Genomic DNA, 14,287 nt, shown 5'->3' on the forward strand with positions numbered 1-14,287 from the left:
ACCACTCCAGCCTCTGCTCTGCTTTCCTGCAGCCTTGCAGCTGTGCCACCGTGTCACCCAGAGCACTGGGTGGAGCTCTTTATATAGAGTCAACAGCAATGTCTTGCCCACAGGTGTGCAGTGAGCTAGCCAATCAGGGCCAGGTGAGAATTCTGGCCACAGGAACTTTCATTTTATCCACAGTGACAAGTGTGTATGGCTGATTATGAAGCTTAACCCACCAAAAGGAGTATCTTTAAGCTTCAGCACAAACCTTCCTTCTTCAGATTTTATTTTCAACCTCACTTGTGTAAATTATCTTACTTGCTTTCTCTTAGGAAATATGTAAATATACTTTCATTTGTCTTAACATGTGCAGTGGTGGATAGTCAGTCTTTTCTTGTTCTTCTTTGACTCTTTGGGATTAAAATACCATAGAATGGTAATGAGTATTTGCTCATTTTGTAGTAACTTTAGAGATGCTCATACTTGCATAGCATCTGAATAATTAGTATTAAATGCTTTTTAAACTTTGGTAAATTGCAACTATGTTTCCATTAAGTTCTCCTTACTTCATTTCCATAAAGTCATGCTGAATTTCTGAATCCAAGAGTCCCTTGCATACTCAAACCTTGATTTGACTTTGTCTGTTATGGTTATATGTCTTCTTCAGAATGTAAGTGAATTTAAAGTTTAAGAGTAACAGATTATACACAGTGTCTGGAAAAGGCATTATCTTAGCAAAGCATTTGGTGGTGAGGGGAATTCTCATTCTGGACCAAAACTATGGAGATGAACTAAGCACAGAACCCATAGAGAGGAAAAGGAATTTGCTGTTTGAAAGTATTTTTACTGGTGCACTTGTAACTTGAAAGAGCCAAGTGTTTGAAATGAACTTTTCTCCCCTCAAATGCTATGAGCATTTGTCATCTTTATTTCTAGAGTATAGTCATAATTTCTCCATAGATTTTTATTTCAGGCTGTCCTAACAGTGACTGTATGTAAATTCAGAATTATAGCCAGATGGTTGGACAAGGTGATAAAAAGCAAACCTGGTTTTGTAGGAAAGTAAAAATTGCCCTGAAGACTTTGTTTTTACCTTTAAAACAGCAAGACATTATTTCATGAGACCTGTGATGGGACAAATACATTACCTTTAATAGCTATGAGCTAAATTAATTTTTCATATGCATGCAGAATACTACTATGTAACACCTAAAATTTTCACAGAGGTAAAAAGCAATCAACTTTCCTACTTTTAGGGGATAGCCAGCAAAGGCTGTTTTCTTCCAAAACCACACTTTATATTGCCTCTGTTTTATAGGATTTACTTTTGGGTTCTGATCTTAATGACTTGGGAACCAGACACCCGGGGAATCAGCTAAAAGCCTTCAGTGTTTCATCTGCTCTCCATTTCACCAGCACTCAGCAGTTGTCTGCCCCTGGTTTGGAATACAGTAAATTAGAGAGGACTTTCTCAGTTGATTGCTTTAGGCTACATAACTCAGACTAGCTCAAGAAAATGGGTGTATGAGGGAAATGCCAAACACAAGTCTTCATATTGATTTTGAGCCACACTTAGGCAAGCAAAATAGGTGTGTCTTAAGGAAACTCTGTTTCTTCTTGCTCTTATTTCTTGTTAAAATTAGGATTCATGAAAAGGTCTTCTGGTGATATAAACTAGAAAGGTAGAAACGTAATAATTTATACCTTCACACAAAAAATCATCCTCTCCCTTTAACTTACCGCTCTCTGCAGGGTAGTTCTCACTTGCCTGCAATTAGCAATCCAGCTCTTCCTGATGTAGTCTATAATCAAATTATCATAGGTGTGCTTCTGCAGCGGCAAACAGCCAACTACCAATTTATAAATTGCTGTGAGGAAGAAATGATAAGTTAGTAGGAGAAATGGAAATAACAGAGAAATGCAGCTGCCATAGTCCTAGGCAGCAATTCTCCCAGGCCTGTGCTCCCAGCTGGCAGCTCACCAAGCTGTGTGGAGAGCCACGCGTTCCCACTGGGATAATTGCTTTTTCTGCATGAGTCTCTTGTTGCTTCTCTCTGATGGTGGAGTGTGTTTAAACTCTTGGCTGAAATCATGTTGGTTTTTAAGTGGTATTGTAAAGTGTACCAGCAAACAAATGAAATTGGATCATGTTCTCTTATATGCATGTAGTCCAAGCAAATATGGGACACCAGTGGAGAGAGCCTAATTGCCTATTCTTCCTCTCAATTCCACTCCTAAGAGGACAGTTGAAAGACCTACAAGTTTTGGTTTTCTCCTTTGTTAATGCTGTCCCTTTTAATGTCACCAAGAAAAATATAGAATGGTCATTTGATGACTATCAATTTGTCATTTTCTTATTTCCTTTACAATGAATATGTACTTTACCCAGGCATCCTTTTATGATGCAAGATTTTTTTGGGCAAATTCCATCAACATATTTACACTTTAAGTTGGCTGTAAAAAAGCAAATAGGCTTTGCATGAGAATGAATGGACGAGTAAATAGATTAGTAACACCAGGTGAAAACTTTCTACAGTGTTATTGAAACTGAATTAATCTTCTTATAATTTATAGTAAAAATATTGTAAATATTAGTATGTAATTTATTTCTCTTAGTTTAACCCATCTCTGCAGTAGAGCTGTTCTCAATGGCAGCCTCGCCTAACAGCCTTTGGATGGGCAGCATGAAACCAGATTGTTTCTTACCAAGAGACTTGAGTGGGAAATACTGAAAACAATGAATTTCTTCTTCCTTCTCCTCCTCCTTTTCTCCTTTGCTCTTGCCCTCACTCTAGCTCTGTTTAGGCCTCTGTAAACCAGAATGAAATAACAATAGGAAGAGGTGAAATTTTTTTCAGAAAATGAATTGAGAGTTAGCAGCCTTTAGGAAAATTAGAGCATATAAACTTTGTGAGCCAAGAAGATTCGTGATTTGGCTGATCTTGGTTAATTGTATATGCATTTGTTCAGAATAAAACTGATGTTGGAGACTTACATATCAAATCATGTTGTCATGGGGACACGATATATTTTAAAGTGCATTATTTTTATGTGACAAGATCAGTCCAAATAAGTAGCACAAAAAAATTAATTTCTTGAAATATGCTCTTATACTCAAGAAAAGTGATGATGACTAGATTAGTAGGTATAAATTGTTTTATATCAGTGATTTTTGGTAGTGGAAATTTATCAAAAATTTAAATTTTTATCTGATTACAAACCACATTGAAATTTTGGTTCCAAAGAGTGAAACAATAATAAAATGATTAATGTATATATTCAGAAATATGAAGTGCTGACATGTAACATCAAACTATAATTAGGAGAAGCATGAAATTTTCATTTTAGACATGGTTTTTCCTGTAACTATTCTTACTGAATTACTTACCTGGGGGTATAAGAAATATTGCCAAATAAGAAATACTGTAATTTCTTTGATATTATATAAGATCTGAATTATATGAATTACTTGGTCATACTTTTTTTAGACTTCCAAGAGACATGTATTTTATTCAACCCTTTGTCTATCATTTGTACTATATAATTACACTACCACACATGTTTTTGCTTAATTTAGAATGCAATAAGGAATGATTGTTTTTGAAAGATACTGTAGTATATGTTAGAAAGTATGGAGGCTTTAATCTGAATTGTTTACATTAAAGGTTGATGCCAGTTTTGCAGAGAGATTGGAAAGCGATGGGTATTCTACTTCCTCCCTCTCTCTGCTCTGTGCTCAATTTATTTTTTTATTTGTTTTTGCTTTATTTTTGTTGGTGAACTAATGTTAAATTTTAAAGAAATGAAAGCTGTTTTGTGACTCTTCTCCACATGTCTCTGCTGAATGAAGTCTTCAGGGACCATCCAACTGCCCTGCAGTTTATTTCCCCGCAGAGAATGTCTGGGGGCTATGACTGGCCATCTGGGGTGCCTGCATCTCATTGTCATTAAGAAGTCATAAACCCATGCAAAGTACTTCTCCTTGAGCTCACAGCAGCTTGATATCTGTTCTGTAGGTCACAGATTCAGGCAAAATTGACAGCATTGCTATGAAGAGGTATCCTGCCCAAAGACAGTTAGTAGTGAATTGTTTAAGGATGATACACTAAATTATAATTCAAAACTTCTCATTTACTTTGCAAAGTATTATGAAAACAGAGAATCAAATTATTCAGAAAGAATAATTTCTAAATCTAGGTGCTTTAAAAATTTCACTTACGGTAACCATGCTTGTCAAGCCTTTACTACTGTACTTCTGGTCCTTTCATCTTTTAGGTAATTGTAAAAATTAAGTACTGTGCAATTTTTCATTGGCAATCCATTGTTATGATGTAGTTTAAAAATAGTATTTCTACTAAGAAACACAGATTTTGAATGCAAAATCTATTCAAGGAAATTAGATAAATTATATGACAGTTTGGTGGTTAGTAATTTGAAGTCATCTTTGAAGCCCTTAATATAATTAGTGTCTTTGTTTTTGGTCTGCTGAATTCAAGTCACATTAATTTAATGTAATTAAAAGCAGAAAAGATTTTGTGTAGCCAAACTAGTTAATTAGCCCCAGTTGGTTTAGTATGTTAACCTAGAGGTGTATGGGTAACATTGTGGGAGTGATGCCTGAAAAAAAAAATTCCTGTGTAACAGACACTGCAAATCATCTGACTTGCTTTAGGGTAGAAAATGAAGACATACCAAGGAGTTCATTTTAAGTTCATCTTTATTTCTGATTTTAAGCATTGATTGCAGGGCAAGCTGTATACCGCATAGAATAACCAGCCAAAAAGTTTACTTAATATGCTTTTTTAAAGAAAACAAGCTTCCATATGTGTTCAGATAATGTATTTTTCTTCCTATATTCTGGAAGTAAGAGTTTGTGCTTACCAAAAATATGAAATAATCCTCTTCATTTTTGGTTGCAAAGCTACATCTTATACTTGATTTTTGTGTATTATTTTGTTACTCAGTAAAAAATTTGGTAGAGGAGATGAAAATTATCTACAAGGTATTTTCAAGTGCTTCAGAGAAGTTACTCGAAGAGACTTTTTGCTTCTAAGGAAAATAGCCATTTATGTTTCTTAGAGGAAAAATGCTAGTATGTAAAAATCCATACCTTTATGTTCCTGAAACTTTTTTTTAAAATCGGAGAGTCTTCTGAAAAAAAATATTAAAATGTTAAGATATTTGAAACTCTAAGTTCTTTACCACCTTCTTCTTCTTTCTCCTCTTCTGTCTCTTTCCCAGAAAGCAGCAAGACCACTCAGACCTTTTTTTGTTTTGTTTCATCAACTATGTAGGTAGCCAAGGCCCCTCTCATCCCCCCCCCACCCCCGTAAGCAGTGTCTAGAGCTTATGGAAATGTGGGCTTCTAATGTGGTTACAACTGTGGGCTGGTAAGGTGTATGATAATGAGGAAGTAGGACCTCTGCCTTGGAGGTTTGACATAGGCTAGATGCCAGCATATTGTCTGAAAGCTTAACATGTTCTGCTTCCCCACTACCAGGCTTATGTTAATTGAAGTAGTTCTGCTATAGTGCTGTGTTTAACATTGTGTCTGTTCATTATACAAACTTCTTTTTGATCGGTTTACAATTTGGCTGTCAGATCCAGCTGCAGGAAGAGACCTGCCAAGAAATATTTCTTAGTTTGTTTTAAATAGTGCTATTTTCACGTTTATAGTGTTTTGTATGTGTTAGACATATTTTTCCTTGCTATGCAGAGAGGAAATGCCAATTTTTGGTTGACAAAGAGGCACTAAGATTTAGAATGTTTAGAGTCACCCTTTACAATCAATATTTTTATATGATTCAACATAAAATGGTGAGTGTGAATAATAGGCACTACCTGAAAGCTGGTATGTTATATTTGGTTAAATATGACATAGAGTACACTATTTTCTCTGCTCTTTTGTTTATTGAAAAGAATAGGCCACCATGTAGTCCACGTTTGTGATTACGGAGAATAGAATGATGGTTTTGGTTAGCTCTGGTTCAATTCAGCCATTGACAAAATGCCAAAATCCCTTTGAATTTACAGAAATTGAAGACTGCCGTTTTCATCCATTATTGTGTTGTATTTTTACGCTTTCCAAGTACTTTGTTGTCTGTCCCTTCACTTTCATCAGTTTCTGACTGTATTATGTCTGAGGAAGTTTCTCCCAGATTTGGTGAGGTTCCTTTTCCATGTGAGTTGTAACTTCTACTTAGGGATCCTTAACCATTATTGCCAGTAAGTATAGAATAGAATGTAGTATTTTATAGTGAAAATGTCTTATTGATGGAGTGAAAGTTCTGTGAAAGTATTGGTACTAATCCGGGATGCGGCAGCAAAGATTTCCCAAATAAAATAAACATTTATTGTGTTATCTAATGTTAACTCCACTTTTCTCTTGTCATTTTAATCCAGCATTTATCCCTTAGGCCAAAGCCAAGTCTTTAGGATGAAGTTTCTCATCCTCAGCTCTATTGATGTTTTAGGTGTGATGATTCCTCTGGGTGCTGCAGGGTATAAGCAGCCTCCCTAGCTTCCACCCACTAGGCTTCATTAGCGCCCCTTCCCCACTCCCACTGTGACAACCAAAATACCTCCAGACATTGCCAAGTATCTGCTAGGAGAGTGTAGGCGATTGCCCCTATAGAGAATCACTGTTTTAGAGGAAATAAGAAAAACATATTTAGCCTAAGAATTAGTTGTTTCTAAGGCTTTGCTGTATTGATGCAAATACACATTTTTCTGACAAATGCAATGGAAGATGTGTTAATAATTAATTTTAATTAAAAGCTTCTGGGTATAGCCTAACAAAGGAAGGTTGTTTAATATTAGGTAAATATCTGTTAAATCATTAAATCCCAAAGTGTAATTTTCATATAATTATGATGATTATAATGTACACGCATTTTTCTAAGTGCTTTATAGGATTTATCACATGTAAGTATTTTTTTTACATAGCATCCTTGGAGATATTTATTTCATCCCCATTTTGAAGATAGAAAACAGAGGTACAGAGGAGATAGTACCTTGCCTAAAGTCACACATATATACTCAGAGACAGTCTGACTCCAGGACCTATGATCGTTTTGCTTTCCTATGTGGCTGTATCGACTTTTGATCAATTTGAAAGATTATCTGGGATTTAGATTTTTTAAAAATTTTGTATGTATTTTCTTTTTGAGTTTGGTTCCCATTTAGATAGTGTTGTAAAGACTTTTGAGTGGAAAAAAAAGATGCCATGAGTTGACTTTGTTTAGCCATTGATTATTAATGTTTCTGCTATTGTTACAAGAAAAAAAATGTATTTTTCTCATCAAAAATGTTTTGTTAAGTTCAGTATTTTTTATTGTCAGGCCTCAGTTATTTAAATGTTTGTTTTCATTAATATGGAAGTTACATATAAATGAACAGCTGTAATAAATGTATGCTTATGATACTAATGAAAAAAGCTTCTCAAGATACCTGACTCATAAAAAACTTCTCTTGAGCAGCAATATTTGTCATAGTGATCCATACTGTTAGTGTTTGCTTACTTACAAATGAATAGAGAAAATATTTTGTAAAATGCCTGGTAGGTTACTTTTAATTTGAACAGTATACATGATTTAGCAAAGAAGCCTGAAAATTATTTTTTTATCAAACTGAAACACCTTTTCTACTTATACTTAGTAGCAAAACATAGCTATATGTTACCAAAGCCAAAGTCTCCTGCTTGACTGAGTTAAAAATTTTTCCAAGATTGAGCCAGGTATAAAATATAGCTAAGGCAAAAGGAATAGGTGTGCATAATGCATTCTTTAGGACTTTGTAGCTTTCTTTGAATTTTTAGTTCACCTCAGTTATTGTTTCCTCCCATTCTTTTCAACACTGGAATTTTTCCATGTCTGACAATCTCCTGGCAGTCCCCTTATAAGTCTTGTTAACTAAATTAACAGTCCCTCTCCGTTTATATGAACTCTTTCAAAATATAATAGCATCAGCCTATAATGTGTAATGTTAATTGGTGCCCCACGTGTGCGTAAGCAAGTTGATTTAAAACTCTACATTCCCAAGTATTTTCAGTTTGTTAAATTAGTGCTATATTATATTGAAGCTATAAAAATATATCTATACTGTTGCAAATTATTTTTATTTTATCATTATTTGACTCATTTTTCTATGTATTTGAATGTATTTTAAACTTATTCTTAAAGCCTGATATTTTATTGGAGATAACTCACTGATTTAACTTTTTAGAACTGAAAGAATATTTAAAGCGTTTATTGACTTCCTCTTATTTTGATATAACTTTTATTTATTAATGTACAATCCCTTCAGAAATGAACTGACCACTTTAAAATGCAAGGACTCTTAAGATTAAGTTCTGAGGCATCCCATTAAATATGGGAGCTTAATGTCTTGTCCAAAACTACAGAACCAATAAAAGAACATGTGGAACTCCAGCTCAGCTCACTTAGCTCCCATATCAGGAATATGATTTGGTACCTTCCTTCTTGCTGGAATGATTTTGTTTGCTCAAAATTTTGTGAATGTTTAATATGAGGTGTTTCAAAATAAATGCTTGGCAAACGGTTTCAGTGGACCTTCTAAGAAGGATTGTGATAATATGATACTTAAATTTACTGAACCTCAAGAATTCAAATAGCAATTATGATAACAGAGCTGTGGTCTGTGCAGTTCTCATCATTTGTACATCTCATATAGCCAAAGACACGTATCTTGCCTAAAATCTTAGCCCTGTTCCTACTTGCTATGTCACATTGGGCAAATCACTTTCCTTCCACAAAAATTTTACTGTTTACCAGCCTTGTGACAAGTCCTGGGGCTGTAAAGAGGAATTAGATATGCTTCTCTGCCTCAGAGTTCACAGTCAGGGAGGAAATCTGACATTTAAAAGCACAATTAAAAGATACTGTAATGATGGACATGGTGGAGGTATGTAGGAAGAGAGATTTTACCTCTCTGAGCTGCCAGTTCCTTAAGTGAAAAATGAAGTTATTATAACACTTCCCCAAAAATCTCACAGCAGGTTATGCTAAAGACCAAAATTCAAATGACATATTCACACAAAAGCAAATTTATAAAACATAATAGTAGTTAGCACTGAGAACTAATAGCCTTAAGGCTGGGTATACATTTGGTTTAAGAATCCCACTATCAGAAAAGATATATGTAAAAAGATGCTGATTTCAATGCTGTTCATAAGAGGGAAAAATGAAATACCTTAAGCATTTAATAAAAGGGAATAGTTTGGTAAAATATGGTAAATCCAGATTTTGTAATGGAATACTATGTAGTCATTTAAATTGAAGCTGGGAATCTGTATACAATTTCTTCAACATTTAAAATGTAAAAAAAAAAAAATGTAAAAATATCTTCAATATACTATTGAGTTGAAAATGTGGCTTTCAAAAGAGCATGTATCATATTCTATTTTATTAAAAGTATGTGTATGTATATATGTGTATATGTATATTTTATATCTATATCTATAACTTTATCAGTATCAAGAAAGAGACACCCAAAAGAAAAATGCCCATGATCTATTGACAGTAGTTGACTTTTGGAAGATAATTTTTTTTGCACAATGTATTTCTGCTTTGTATTATTCTGTTTAAAAATTTAGGGAAGTATATATGAAAACATAAAACTATCATTAATATATATTGTAACTTCTATAAACCTTTATAGAAATGCTTCATTGGGTAACAGACTAGATTTTGTCTATAAAAGCAGTTTGCATTCAACAAAAATCTTTCAAGAGACTATTATCTGCAGGCATTAATCTGGGTGTGAGGGTTAGAGTCATGAACAGTGCAGACAAAAGTCCCTGGTTTTTATAATGGTACCTAGAGAATCATGATTTTTTTTTCATTTTAATAAAACAACCAAAACAAAACAGGTATTAAAGCCACAGAAATTAAAACTGCTTTGTTAACATTTGGGTTATTGTAATACATAAAGGCTTGGACATGATACATAGTTTGTGTGTCTAGTCTGAAATAAAACAATTCAGGTATTCCAAAACAGTATAATCCCACCCTCATAAAACAGCAGTTTCAATGACCTCTGTTTGAATGGCTCCTTCGCTCCCTCCCTCCCTGCCTCCCTCCCTTCTTTCCTTCCTTCTTTCCTTCCTTCCTTCCGTTCTTTCCTCCTTTGTTTAACTGATACACTGTAAAGAATAAATGTGAGGTCAGAACCTTCATGAATAAACATTCTGTTTATTCCTGACAAAAGTTCAGAGCATTATAGATATTCATGGGTAACTGAAGTCAGCTGCCACCCAAAGCATTGTAAATTAAGTAATGATAGTTCAATTTCCACGTCTCAGTCTTAATTCATGGTTAGCTTCAGATGACTTATTGTACTGAAAATCTGCTTACATTTGTAATTAATTCTTCTTCAAATAATTAAATGGTCAAAAGTATATCCAAATGACTTTACAGATGTTTCATCTGGATCTGTTTAGTCTCTGCGATGTGAGTCCCCAGGAAACCGCTTGGGTAGCCTCAACACCTATGTTTTTTAGGGCATGTCAAGTTCTGCAGTGTTTTGGACCTCAAAGATATATTCCTTTAAAGTAATTCTAACAAATTAAATAATTAGAGACATTTTTATTTAAACATCTTAAAATCCTAAAATATGCTTCCTTGAAATCACTTATAGTTAATGTATATTTACATATCAATTATAGTCACATGGCATTAAGGGTTTCCTTTTTCTTTTTTACATTTGCTAACCAAATTATACATGCAATTTTTTTGGTTTTCATTTAACTGAATAATATGAAAGAACTTGGACAGTTTGAAAACACAAATTTCTAGTTATATAGAATATAATAACTTTATAAGAAGATGTAAGTAAGTAAAAATATCTTGCCTCTTACTGTACCTATGCAATAAATTCTGTTTAAAGTTGCTAGCTATATATAGCAAGCACTATACACCAGCTTTTTGATATAATAATGCTTTGTTTCTGTGCTTAGAAATGAGACTTCACTTATGAAGATCTCTGTAATGTAAACATAGATAAAGAAATTTTAATAGTGTTCATGCAAAACTTTTTTTTAAGATACGAGGAGGAAAGCTTATGATTACTTATACCCGCAAAAGTGATGCTGGCAAATACGTTTGTGTTGGGACCAACATGGTTGGGGAACGTGAGAGTGAAGTGGCAGAGCTAACAGTTTTGGGTAAGTGCAATTTAATCTGCTCTTACTACTATTTAGTATCTTTATAGAAGGGGGAAAGAAATGATCTTTTCTTGAAAGTAAACCAATATTTTTGGCGGTAGGAAGAGAAGAGGAGTCGGCCTGAGATAAAGTAGTCAAGACCTGGGAAGACTACCGGGAGGGAACACTCAGCCAAGGAAGGCGCTTTTAGGAGTAGGAAACCATATGGAGAGATTTTCTAAATATTCTGAATTTTAACTCTCTTCTTACTGAACACCTAAAGTGGTTTTCAGTTTGTTCATCTTTATTTTTTCTTGAAATGGCTTTTTCTAATTTTAGAGAGACCATCGTTTGTGAAGAGACCAAGTAACTTGGCAGTAACTGTGGATGACAGCGCGGAGTTTAAGTGTGAGGCCCGAGGGGACCCTGTGCCTACAGTGCGGTGGAGAAAGGATGATGGAGAACTGCCCAAATCCAGGTATAGATCAGAATTTAACGATGTGATTCATCTGCTTGGACTTTCTGCAGTTCTCATCAGACCACTGTTCACCTATGTGTCATTAGAATAGTCTGCCCTAGACTTCTTGATCAGGGCCAGACACAGTACCAGAGATAATGAGAATTGGGAGACTGTGCTTTCTCTGAGGTTTCAGATAAGAACTGTTGATCATGACCCTGGCCTGTCCAGAGAATCCTTGTAAAATGTGATATTCCTTAGACAGTTTTCTCTTCTGTTCAATCAGACCACAGTTAATACCAGTTTCTTGTATGGGAGTAAGTAGGGAAGGGAAGGGAGGAACAGCATTAACGATATTACCATGAGCCAATGAAAGAGTCCTTCTCTAAGCTACATCATCACTGGGGAATGGAAGAAGAGGTCAGTTTCTTGCTATCTGTCAAGACCTTAAATTGACTGGGAGCAAAGATACACCCTGGCAGCCTTAGGGAGTGAGGCAGTGAAATGAAGCTTTGGGATATTGTTTTCAGGCTGTTTTCTTTAGTATGTCCATTCATTCAGCAAGCACTGAGTCCCTGCTAGGTTCTGGGGTTACAGCAGTACCTCAGACATAGTTTTTGCTCTCAGGGAGCTCACAACAGGAGACACATATGAGTTGCAGACTAACATAGCAAACCCTTTTATCACATAAATGTAGTCCTGTGGGAGCGGAAAATTAGGAGGGAGTTCTCAAGGAAAAATGACATTTATGCAGTGCTTGAAAACTATATATCAATTTGATAAGCAAGAAAGAGAAGACTGTTTCAGGAAAAGAGACATCAAAACATAGACACTAATCTGAGAAAGAACATCATACATTTTGAGTGGTAGCAAGTATAGCATGTCTTGTGCAGAGAGCATGTGACAAGACATTATGGAATATCAGGTTGGAGATACTGGGGTCAAATTTTCAGGGACTTTGTATAATAGACTGAAGAATTTTGAATCATATATTTTGCACACCAATGAGTCAAAGGTATTATTATGAACAGGATTACTTTTTTGGGAGAAAAAAATTTTAGCATTATAGGTACTACATTAATGTGGGCCGAGAATGTCACACTTATCTTTGTTGTTCAGATTAGATATGTAAATTGCCTGGACTGGGGGATGAGATAGAGACAGAGATCCAGAGTGGAGAGAAATTTCTGAGACTGAACTGATGAACTGGATGATTTGTTAGACATAGGGAGTTGGTGAAAGATCGGTAAATTGTGTTAAGAGATAGAATTGGTTTATGTGATAAGGTAAGAAAAGAAAGTTTTATGTAACACATTTAATGTTAGTTGCCTGTGGCTAATTATGTCTAATTATTAGCTAGGTGGGATTATGGAATTTGGAGCTTAAATGAAATAGGGGTTGGAGATGTTTGCATGGTCAGTCAATATGTGAACCACAGTAGATAATATAACTTAGTGATGTTACATAGAGTAAAAAAGGATCAAGGTGAAACTTCCAGAGAAACCCAACATGTAAGGCGAGGGAAGATGAGGCAAGACAGGTGAACTCTGGAGTATGAAACTGTCTGGGTTAAAATAGCAACTCGGCCACTAAACTAGCTGAGGGTCAAAGCCAGGTTACCACACCTTGTGATGCCTCCATTTTCTCATCTGCAAAATGGAGATGAGCCTAGTACTTACATCACACAATTGTTAGAAGAATTTCAAAAGGTAAAAACCTATAAAACACTGACAACCTGGCCTATAAAAAGTATTTATTTACTGGCCACTGTCTTTTAACTTTTGTGTAAGTATAGTAGCTTGAGGAAATAAATGAATAAGTACCAACTTTCCCCTAAAATATTCTTTTAGAAAGTAGTTTAATATCTTAGCCCATATAAATAGAAAACAAGCCATTTGCTATCTGCATGTTTACCTAGAGTAAGGATGCACTTCACTTTTTCCATTTTGAATTTTTTGAGGAAAATGTTGCATGTAATTTGTTGCCAACGTGCCTCATATTTGTAATGAAGGGATCTTTCATGTAGGAAGTCACTTAACTGTGCTTTTTGTTACATCCCTAGATATGAAATCAGAGATGATCATACCTTGAAAATTCGGAAGGTGATGGCTGGTGACATGGGGTCATATACTTGTGTTGCAGAAAATATGGTTGGAAAAGCTGAAGCGTCAGCCACTCTGACTGTCCAAGGTAGGCTTTGGGAAATGTTTTTTTGGTGTCATTTTGTTGTATGAAATGTAATGTTGATATTTGAGGATAATATTATTTATTGGTCTGTTAATTAGAGACTTTCAATAAGTTACACATATTTTATTTCAAAGGTTTTTAAGGGAAATTATCATGCCTCTAGGAGCTCTATAAATGTTTGTTACAAGCAATTGAATCAAGTTTTCAAAATCATGGAAAGTTCTGTCTTGGTCAAGTAGAGGAAGAGAATGTGCTTTTACCTCTGGGTCGTCATACATGGAGCCCCTTTACTTTTTTAATTAGATGGCAGTTACTGCCACAAAAACTTCTTCATTAAATGGAAATAAATTAACCATTCCTTCAGAGTATATGCTTTGCATGAGTCTGTACAATTCAGAAAACAAAAATGAGAGGACTCTTTTCCTCTCTAGAACATAAGGTCCACCCACAGTTTAGGAACTTTTGCAGTCTTCTGTGTACACAGTGCCTGTGACATA

The 14,287-nt window shown here is 34.9% G+C and overlaps 1 protein-coding gene across 8 annotated transcripts in view; it reads left to right on the forward strand.

Moving 5' to 3' along the window:
• Nucleotides 1–14,287, forward strand: part of ROBO1 (roundabout guidance receptor 1) — a 1,104,481-nt gene that overhangs the window by 987,870 nt on the left and 102,324 nt on the right. For all 8 annotated transcript variants that reach the window (XM_073231812.1, XM_073231810.1, XM_073231808.1 and 5 more), the window contains 3 exons: nucleotides 11,047–11,167; nucleotides 11,486–11,624; nucleotides 13,666–13,793. In XM_073231812.1, the coding sequence (XP_073087913.1) occupies nucleotides 11,047–11,167; nucleotides 11,486–11,624; nucleotides 13,666–13,793 (388 nt within the window). The remainder of the gene's footprint in view (nucleotides 1–11,046; nucleotides 11,168–11,485; nucleotides 11,625–13,665; nucleotides 13,794–14,287) is intronic.

The sequence above is a fragment of the Manis javanica genome, chromosome 3, assembly GCF_040802235.1.
Source record: "Manis javanica isolate MJ-LG chromosome 3, MJ_LKY, whole genome shotgun sequence".
Classification (NCBI taxonomy): domain Eukaryota; kingdom Metazoa; phylum Chordata; class Mammalia; order Pholidota; family Manidae; genus Manis; species Manis javanica.